Source organism: Populus euphratica, unplaced genomic scaffold (genome assembly GCF_000495115.2).
Source record: "Populus euphratica unplaced genomic scaffold, PopEup_1.0 scaffold215.1, whole genome shotgun sequence".
Lineage (NCBI taxonomy): Eukaryota > Viridiplantae > Streptophyta > Magnoliopsida > Malpighiales > Salicaceae > Populus > Populus euphratica.
This window is the reverse complement of record NW_011500098.1, coordinates 110,566-120,725: the sequence shown is the minus strand read 5'-3', so window position 1 is coordinate 120,725 and position 10,160 is coordinate 110,566. Positions and strand designations below refer to the sequence as shown.

General features: G+C 33.2%; 2 protein-coding genes across 2 annotated transcripts; one reads left to right on the top strand and one right to left on the bottom strand.

The window, feature by feature from the left end:
• Nucleotides 1–3,517: 3,517 nt before the first annotated feature.
• On the top strand, nucleotides 3,518–5,667 carry LOC105109353 (WEB family protein At1g12150-like). The gene is made up of 3 exons (XM_011004046.1): nucleotides 3,518–3,553; nucleotides 3,802–4,012; nucleotides 4,208–5,667. The coding sequence occupies exons 2-3, from the start codon at nucleotides 3,836–3,838 to the stop codon at nucleotides 5,645–5,647; spliced, it is 1,617 nt and encodes a 538-aa protein (XP_011002348.1). The 5' UTR covers nucleotides 3,518–3,553; nucleotides 3,802–3,835; the 3' UTR covers nucleotides 5,648–5,667.
• Nucleotides 5,668–5,804: 137 nt separating this feature from the next.
• LOC105109352 (phosphatidylinositol/phosphatidylcholine transfer protein SFH9-like) lies at nucleotides 5,805–9,390 on the bottom strand. Its single transcript, XM_011004045.1, has 11 exons — nucleotides 9,184–9,390; nucleotides 9,049–9,077; nucleotides 8,258–8,341; nucleotides 8,088–8,141; nucleotides 7,838–7,915; nucleotides 7,613–7,666; nucleotides 7,432–7,491; nucleotides 7,259–7,354; nucleotides 6,855–6,956; nucleotides 6,614–6,694; nucleotides 5,805–6,433 (listed from the first exon to the last, which is right to left on the bottom strand). The coding sequence occupies exons 1-11, from the start codon at nucleotides 9,236–9,238 to the stop codon at nucleotides 6,089–6,091; spliced, it is 1,038 nt and encodes a 345-aa protein (XP_011002347.1). The 5' UTR covers nucleotides 9,239–9,390; the 3' UTR covers nucleotides 5,805–6,088.
• Nucleotides 9,391–10,160: the final 770 nt, after the last annotated feature.

Below are 10,160 nucleotides of genomic sequence, written 5' to 3'. Positions count from 1 at the left end.
TATATATATATATATATATATATATATATATATATATATATATAATCTAATAGTGCTAGGTCTTTCTGCAAAATATACATAAAAGTTTTGGGTTTAGCTGCAACGCTTGACCCAAGAGTAATATTTATAATATTAATAATAATATTAAACTTACATGACTTAAATTTAAGTGAATCTGGCTGCAACATTGAACACAAGAGTATTGAATATGGGTCTGGCTATAAAGTCGTGTAGTAAAAGTGTGATAATTAAATAAATTAATTAAAAAACAAAGAAAAAAACCAATAGAAATAAAAACACTAATGAATAAAAAGAAAGAAAAAATCTAAATTAACTGAATTAACCTTTCAAACCAGGTTAACCCGTCAAACCTAAAATTTACTTCATGAAAATTTGATAATTAAATAGAAAACAATCGATAGCTTAACCCAAAATTAACTGAGTTAACCCGTCAAACCAAGTTGATCCGTCAAGTCCGGGATACGTGTCATGGATGTTTGATAATTAAATAGAAATAAATTTATCATTAACAAACTAAACTAAATAAAAAAATAAGTTAAAAGAGAAAAAATCTAAATTAACTTGTTAAATCATATTAATCCGTCAAACACGAGATCTGTGTCAAGAAAGTCTGATAATTAAATAAATAAAAAATTAGCATTAACAAACTAAATTAAACAAAACAATTCCCTAAAAAAACCACAAAGAAAAAAAAAAGACAGGTGATGCATTTTAGTATATGTTATCATAATTATAATATAATAATAATAATAATACAATACTTTCCCTTATCATAATTATAATATAATAATAATAATACTAATAAAATACTTTCCCATGTCTTTTAAAGTATTGATTAATATATATTATTAAGGTTCTAGATGACAATGCCATGTTTGCTTGTTTTAAACGTGATATATTCAGCTCTTGCCATTAACAATACTTTAAAAGGTATGAAAAAATTAATTTGTATTTTTTATTTTTATTGTACTAATATTTTTTTTATATTTTTTTTACATGTTTATTTTTTTCCATGATTTACTTTTTAAAAAAATTATATGTTTTTTAAATTATTTTTTAAAATTTGTTTATAATATTAAATTGGTTGATAATTTAGTTTTGTTATTTAAATAAAAAAATTATGAATTGCTATAATGTTTTCTTATATAATTTTTTATGATTTTTTTAAATTTTTATTTTTTTCTATATTAAACTGGATGAAAATTTAGATTTGTTGTTTTCTTATAAAAAAACATTATAGATTGCTACAGTATTTTCTCTACATAGTTTTTGTTTTGTTATAATATTTCTTCACATGTTTTTTTTTTTAAATTCTCTTTGTTGAATTTTTTTTTAATATTTAGCTAGTTGATAATTTAGCTTTATCTTTCCCTACATGTTTTTTTTTTCTCAAAATTATCTTTTTATTGTGTGTTTTTTTCATAATTATTTTTGTCAATTTTGTTTAATATTGAGGTGGTTAAGAATTTAGTTTTATAGTTTTTTTTTTAAAACACTATTGATCGCTACAATGTTTTCCCATGTAGTTTTTTTTGTTTTCTTTGTTTTTTTTTTCTAGAATTGTCTTTGTCTATTTTATTTTATATATATATATATATATATATTGAGCAGGTTGATAATTTAGCTTTATAGTTTTTTTCTTGAAATAAAATATTATTAATTACTATAATATTTTCCTACATGATTTTTTCTTGCTATAGTGTTTTTCCAAAAAAAAATATCAATTTTTTTTCAAAATTATTTTTGTTGAATTTATTTTTTCCATACTGAAATTGTTGAAAATTTAACTTTGTATTTTTTAAAAAAAATACCATTGATTGCTAAAGTGTTTCCTCACATAATTTTTTTGTTATAATTTTTTTTTTAATATTAAATTGGTTGAGAATTATAATTGTATATTTCTTCACAAAATACTATAGATTACTGTAGTGTTTCCTACATGATTTTTTTCTTTTTGCTTTTTATATACTGTAGTGTTTCCTACATGATTTTTTTCCTTTTACTTTTTATAATTTTAAAAAAATTATCTTTATCTATTTTATTTTTTAATATTAAATTGATTGGGAATTTAGCTTTATAGTTTAATATTTTTTAAAAATATTGTGGATTGTATTAATATATTTTGAATCTTTTTTTAATATTTTTAACAAATTTATAACATTGTAAAAACATAATATAAGCCTTCAACACCAGCAACTAGTAGCCATGTTTGATAATATCTCTGTGGATATCCACAATAAAGTTGTTATTAGGTTTGTTGTCATTAATGTGTAGCAAATGGACAGCACCAACCATTGACTTTGACAACCACCATTATTGAAGAAGAGATGAAGTTGACAATTATTTTTGTTGAAGAAGAGTTGGAGATGTGACACCATTGCTGCTTATAAAAAGACACTAAGAGAGAGAGAGAGCAAAATGTGAGAGATTGTGAGTGAGTAGAGAGACCAAGAGAGAAAGTGAAGAGCTGCAATGACAGCAAGAGAGCTCGAAGTAGAGTTTGAATAAAGTGATTCTCTTCCTTCATGTGTGTTGTAATTTCTTTTTTATCTCTAATAATATAAAACTCTCTAATAAATATAAGTGATTTGTCGAATCACGTTAAAAATTATATCTCAGTGTGTTTAGTCTCCGATAGACAACTATCAAAATAACACCGGTTTGAATAAAGTGATTCTCTTCTTTCATATATGTTGTAATTTTTTTTTTATCTCTAATAATATAAAACTCTCTGATGAATATAAGTGATTTGTCGAACTATGTTAAATATTATGTTTAGTCTCCGATAAAATAACACCAGTTCGTATATAGGGAGCCGGAATCCCCAACAGCTGTCCCCTCTAGTTTTGTGTGGTCTACAGAAAGAGGTCTTTTTTTGGTTATGTATTGGAGTTCGAATTCATGTGTGTGAGAAGTAATCCTTTATGATCTATCAAGACCCACTACATTTTGCGTAGCTGTGTTTTTGTTCTTATTCCGTGTTTGGTTCGTAGTTATAGTTTGGCTGTGCTAGCAGGGCCTTCCTGGAAAAAGAAATCTAAGCACCATGCTCTGTTTTTTTTTTTTGGTAGGAAAATTAAATCCTGTCTTACAAACCAAATTTATGCAAGCAACGTGGAAAAGGTTGTCATCAACTGGTCAAGATACATGAAATTGAAGCTCAATTTCTATTTTTAACTCTCGATTAACACATAAATACAGTTAATGAAGACACCCTTCATAAACAAATGTTCCAACCCACCAATGTCTTTTTCTTTTTTTCCTTCAGTTTCTTGCCTCTCCAGATATGCCCTCGTCTTAGGGGATCAGTGAGGATTACACAGCTGGAGGTCAGGGTCAATCTTGTCCATATGAAATGAAGACCTATTTCTGTTAGGTTGTCAACTCTTACCGCTAAATCCCGCGCAAAATTCGTTATCTTTCCCATATCAAAAAAGAAGATGAGTCTGAGTTTTATTAAATGTTCTTGGATATTGGTTTTTAAGAATTTCTTGGAGGGTTTTCTTCTTCTTCGAGTTACAACATTTCGAAGGTACCTCTTGTTTTGTTTTGTGTTCTTTGTAGCCCCCCTCTTGTAGCTTTGGTTCGAGGTTTTACGTTTATTGCTTTTGTTGCCTTAAAATCTGCGGTGCATCGTCGCAATAACAAACGTGTACCTAACTTTGCTGTATGTCCTATGATTGACATCTTGGGCTTGGATTAATTCCTAAAGGGTGTTAATTATGTCATTAACGACTTGATTTTCAAATGATATGATACGAGCTTTGATTGATCATGCAGGTAAGCTCTGAAGGAGGAATTTAGAAGCAAAAGGATGGTAACCGTCTTGGGGGGCACAGATCAACAAAAAGCTGCAGGATCACCAAGAGGAGAGGTGGGAGAGATTGACACCAAGAAGCCATTTCAATCTGTCAAAGCTGCGGTTAGTTTATTCGGTGAAGTAGCTACCAATGGGAAACCTGCTGTCAGGAGATCAAGGCTTTCTTCAGAGGTAAAATCTGATGACTAGTTTTGCAATGCAATTAGTGATAATTCATAATTGATAGATTGAATGCTTGATGGAATTCCCATATTTTCTTTGACAAATCTTTGAAAATGCCTTTCGGCACTTGTGAGTTTGGCAATGGTGGTGAAGAAAAGATTCAAATCTGTGATTGAATGTAAAATTAAACCTTTGGTTTTGTAGAATGTGCTTGACAAGGAGACCCAAATTGTATTGGCTCAGAGAGACGTAGACAAGTTCAAGAGAGAGGGGGAGACTGCCGAAACTACTCGAGCTGGAGCGGACTCTGAACTTGAAAAGGCCAAGAGAACATTGAATGATTTAACCACCAAGCTCAAAGCTGTAGATGAGAACAAGAAATTAGCCATAGAAACAGCGGAAGCGGTGAATGAAAAGGCTAAGAAACTTGAAGCAGCAAAATCCCAACAACTCATGGAAAATGCTGCTCGGGAACTGGAACTGGAACTGGAACTGGATGAGGCAAGACAACAGTACGAGATGACTGCTTGTGAACTTGATGCTGCAAAGGAGCAAATCAACAAAATCAGACAGGATTTTGACGCTGCGTTGGAGGCAAAATCATCTTCATTCAAGCAAGCAGCAGAAGCTCAGCGTTCAGCTAGAACAAACAAGGAAAGGGCTAGTGATCTTTCACACGAAATCGGAGCTATGCAGGAATCAGCTCGACAACTAAAGATTGCCTCCGCACAAATTCAAGAACAGCAGGCAAAGGTAGTGGCAGAAAAAGATGCTCGCATACGTGTTTGCAAGACTGTCATGGCAGAAGCAGAGAAGAATTTGGAGATTTTGAAGAAAGAATACGATCCTGAGATCACAAAGAATCTTCAGGCAAAGCTCGCAGAAACATCTGCGGAGATTGAACTTCTACAAGAAGAGATGAAAAAGGGTCATGCCTTAGAAATGGAAAGAATGAGAGCTTTAACCATCGAGTTCAATGAAGCAACGAAGGCACTGCAAGAAATTGCCATCGAAGAGAGTTCTCTTCGAAATATGGTTACTTCCCTTCGAATGGAATTGGAAAATGTGAAGATGGAGAAAACTGAATTGCTGGTGAAGGAAATCGAAAAAGAATATGCTGTGATAGAAAAAGAAACTGAAAATGCTAGACGAGAAGCAGAAGAGATGAAGAATAATGCTGAAGAGCTGAAGGAAGAAGCAAAAAATGCGAGATTACTGGCTCAAGATGCTGAGGGAAAGCTAGAACTTGCTCTTAAAGTGGTTGAAGAAGCCAAGACGGCAGAAAAGAAAGCCCGCGAAGAGATGAAGACACTATCTGAAAGAAAGAGCATTGAAGATCAGGATGCCGATAATAAGATCAAAATTTCTCTGGGAGAGTTTGAGAGTTTGAAGAAGAAAGTAGATGAATCAAGAAATATAGCAGATACGACAGTGACCGATGTCATGGCTCAGGTAGAAGCAATGAATGCAAGCAATAATGAAGTAGAGAAGTTAGAGGAAAGTTTAAAAGCAATTGAAGAAATCAAAGAAGCAACTTCCATGGCTTTGAGGTCAGCAGAAATGTCGGAGGCTGCACAAAAGACCCTCAAGGCTCAACTCCAGAGGTGGCGTGAAGAGGAGCAAACAGTTTTGGTGGTAGCTTAAAGTTCTTTCAGGATGGTAGGACATTCAGAGGAGTCATGAGGGTCACTTCCTATGATTCTGCAATTGAAAATCAGATCTTGCAGGTGGTTCAGATTAGTCATTGGGGTTTAAACGGACATAATTTCTAAATCCTTTGTGTGATTTCCCCAAGCTGATGTGTTTATCAACCAGAAAATCTTGTTAATATTGATGGTGGCCACAGATGTTTCTCTACATGACCAATATCAATTTAAACTAAAATTTACTATTCTCCGCTGCATTCCTACACCATGTCAGGCTGGGGCAAGCTTTATACTGATTATCCAGCCAGGATATCAAATTACATGCATTGTATAAAGCTTTTCCGTGCCATGTAGAGATAACGTGGACGGCTACTAGTACATTCATTGTATACTTGTAACAAAGTCTTCAGACGTCAAGAGTTAAGATCCACCGCTTAAATCACGGGCAATGCGTAGTTCTATAGTCTGAGTCGTCATTGATTTTGAGGCCATCTAGAGACCCAGAAAGTCCATTTCCATTCTCAAACTTATGCATCTCAGATTCAATTGTTTTCACTATCTCTGTTCCTTCAGCAGCTGGCTCAGGCAGATCTACATGAACAGACCCTTGTTTGATTGGTTGAGTAGGTTCACTCACTAACGATTGCTGCTTGATGTAGTTGTATAGCTGTTGATGAAAGGGATGATCCAAGGAAAAGCAGTTGTCATTTGCATACCCTGAATGTCGAGATGATCCAGACCCTTCTCTTTTACAGAAATGTGGAAGAGATGCAGCATCCATTATCTATATTGAACATGTTCATCAAGATCAGTCCATAAGATATAGTGAGTAAAGGGGAAAACAGAAGCATGCCCATTAAGTTCCTGAAAATCTACTAAATCATCTGTAAGGAATTAAGCAGAAGATGTAACAGTCAAGTTTCCTGTATTTCAAGAATAACGGCTCATGGAGAAACCAACATGCCTTCAATAGCTCATCTCGCCCGTTTCCTGACAACACCTGAACCTTTTTTCTTGTCCTCTCCTGCAGTAGAGGCTTGACAACCTGGCAAAAGCTCAAATATTTAAATGGTTGCCATACAAAGGTCCTTTCATTGTTTTTGCAGATAACACCTTCTTTTACTAAAACTCTTATCCAAGCTGATACTTAATGGTAGGAATTAAAAGCAGGATATTCAATTGCAATGAGAGAAAAAGAGGCTCACCTTCCAACAAGCTGAAAATATATATGGGGCATTTACAATGTAATATGTATTTGTTTTCTCCGGGTAGTTCATGTCATCGATAGTTGATATGATGGTCATCAACTGCAATAACACAAAACACCAGACCCGGTAAATGGACACGATGAATAAGTGTTTTTACACTAAATCCATCTTTCAGAAATTTGATGGTGACAAAATTCACCCAAATAAACCGGTTAGAGATTTAAGGTAAGAAAAATATCAGTGAGTTGGCAGAAATTCCTGGTTCAAGTAAAGAAACCAATTAATTAAGATGTGATAGTTAAGGTTGAACCAACCTGAAATGTAAGCCAAGTGATTAATACTAAATTCAAGGAAAGGGCTCTATGTATGAAACAAAACGTTTCTAGCACAGAAAATTGTACCTTTATTTGGTTCAGCGCTGAAAGCTTTAGGCCAGTCATATCCAAAACCTTCACGCAGGTTGTTATTGGTCGCCCATACTTCTTTGATGCAGTGGGCTATGAAACATATATGCAGGTGAGAACAATTGCCTTAAGAACTCAGAAATACGAACACACCAAACTCAAATACTCACCAAAACAATGCGGTCCCGATATTCATTGATTTGAATATGTGACTGCACATAGTAGTGGACCTGTGATGAAATAAGACATGCAAAACATCGAGTTCTTCAACACTCCCAGCAGTAAGATTTAATGTAAGAATTTTGTAAATATTTATACAGTGATGCATTGCTAAAGCATTTTATAACTTACAGATGCTTTGTCAAATGTGCTGAGCCCAACACCATGAGCGAAGACTGGAAGCCCCTGAATAAGATGACAGAAGTAGCAAGCAAGAACATTTGAGATAATTTTCTTTTTGTAATTCAAACAAACTTGAATTCTCCATTGAGCGAGATGCAGCATGGTTTAAAAGGTTATAAACTGGGTCTAAGAAACCATAAATGAAGACGACAACTATAAACATAGAAAGAGCACCTCTCTGGAGTAACCTGACATTCCTATGAGCTGGGAATCACGCACTGCTCTGTACAAATCAGTTGGAATTATGGGTTTCTGCATGTGGAAGCGGCATCCAAATCAGATGTGTAAGAAAATGAAAGTCTTAGATACATTAGCAAGAAACCTCTAACTAAGACGCAAACATCAAACTCAACTTCTATTCCATCTTGAAAAAGCTGGGAAAACTAGAACATAAAGGCGGCACTTGATTGGAAGAAAAGCTTACAGTTAATATGTTGTCAATCTCATTTTGCACCCTCCAGTGCAAACAATCCACCAACTGCAGCATCATACAGATATGATCTCAGAAGATTGTGATTGAACTATTTTTATTACATTTAAAGGACAAAACTTTCAGATCCACAGATCATTTCAACCAAAGGAGTTGCTGCTGACCATTTTATGGGCTTTGATGACATTCCATTCTCTAGCTTTTAGAAAACGCGCCAGAGTTTCAGCATGATATCCTTGATGGACAGTCTACAAAATAAAGAAAAAGGTAGTTTAACCGATAATGATACAGCAAGAAACAGATATATTGGCAAGGGAGGTGGATAACTATCTAAAGAAAACAGGTTGTGACCCGAACCTCTGCTGACACTAGATAATGGCAACAGAAAAGTTTCATATTCTTATGCCATTTATAGACTTGGTTAAGTAAAACAAAAGAGAAATCATAACCGAACCCAGAAAATGAGTTTGTAGGTAGTTGACAGTACAGATAGATTTGTTTCTACCAACCCCAGATTTTTTATGGAACTTCATACTTAAGGTTCAGATCAAAGCTTCCCATCAATCCAAGATGATATCAAGCTATGAAATGCCATCTTCAACACACCCAGAAGCCCAATATGCAGCCTTTATACCTAGATCAAACCTTACTAGGACTGCACACCACATTTTTTTCCCCTCAATTTCTTTTGAATCAATCACCTTAATAACAACATCCAAGATTTCCATCATCATAGCGCCATTTTAAAATAATGACAAATGAACATCTAGGAAAGAAGGCCTGATAAGAAATTAGTGCCCTTCGGCAGCTGGTGATAACAGAATTACATGATTCACTGTTCTTTACATAATTCACCTATTTTCAACATCAAAAAGACTTGAAAACTCTTGACTCCAAGTTGCAGAAACAGATCCCATCAAGTAGAAACATAGATAAAGAGCAGAAAAATGCAAACCTGATAAGCTCTCTTCAATGGCTCCTCAACTGCCATCACATTTTGAAAAAAGAAAAAGAAAAGTACAACGAAAACTGTAAAGTTAAGCAGTGTATTAAAAGGAAATAAACAAGTAAAAAGGGATCAAAATTGAACCTTGATCCATCAATGCCTTGAACTGATTGATTGCATCATGTGAAACAGTCCCCATTTCTCCCTCCCCCTCTCTTGCTTTCTCTCCTGACAAAATTACTAGGACAAAAGAAACAGCACAAGCAAATAAGAAATGACCAAGTTTATAACTTTTTAGCTTCTCTTTGTTGACTCTTCTTTATCACTCGGCAAAACAAAGACTATCACTTGATTTAGAGAATCATTAAACACTTAAAACAAAGGTTATTAATATACTGTATTTTTTTCAAGTAGTATTAAAGAACAGGACTTTAGAGGTCAAAGAAAGGAGGGTCTGTGAGTAAAAGTCCATAGCCCACCTAGAAAGTGAAGCTCTCAAGGCAGAATGGCACCTCTCTCCCTGTATTGTGAGTTTTTTTCTACTTGAGCACAGTAGTAAAAATTATTTTTAAAACTAGCATAAATAAAAAAATATTTTTAAAATTAACATGATAATTAATATTTGCATGGGTTATATGCCTAATTAGGTGTGTTGGTGATGCCTGTTGCTCTCTCAGATAAGAGTTCATATATTTTTTATGACATGAAAAATAATCTAATAACTAAAAAAATTGATGACATCACCAAAAAAATAAGATAAAAAAAAGAAAAGAAAAATGAAAGAAAAAATAAGATGTCTAGATACACCAGAGTTCCAGTAATAAAAATTTTAATATTATCATAAAGTTATCGATAAAATATATTCATAAATATTATGAAAAGCTAAATTCATAATTAGAAAAAAAAAATACTAATAAATAAATATATTATTATTTTTAGACTGTATGTGTGACTCACTACAAACTTCAAAGATTATTTTTCATGATTTTTATGAAATTATTTTGTTAATATTTTTTTAATAGTATTTGGAGTTTAATTATCAAAATTATGGTGTGTCTTTCACACCTTATTATTATTTTTATTAATCTCTCTCTCCTATCCTGTTTTTTTTTTTTTTCCGT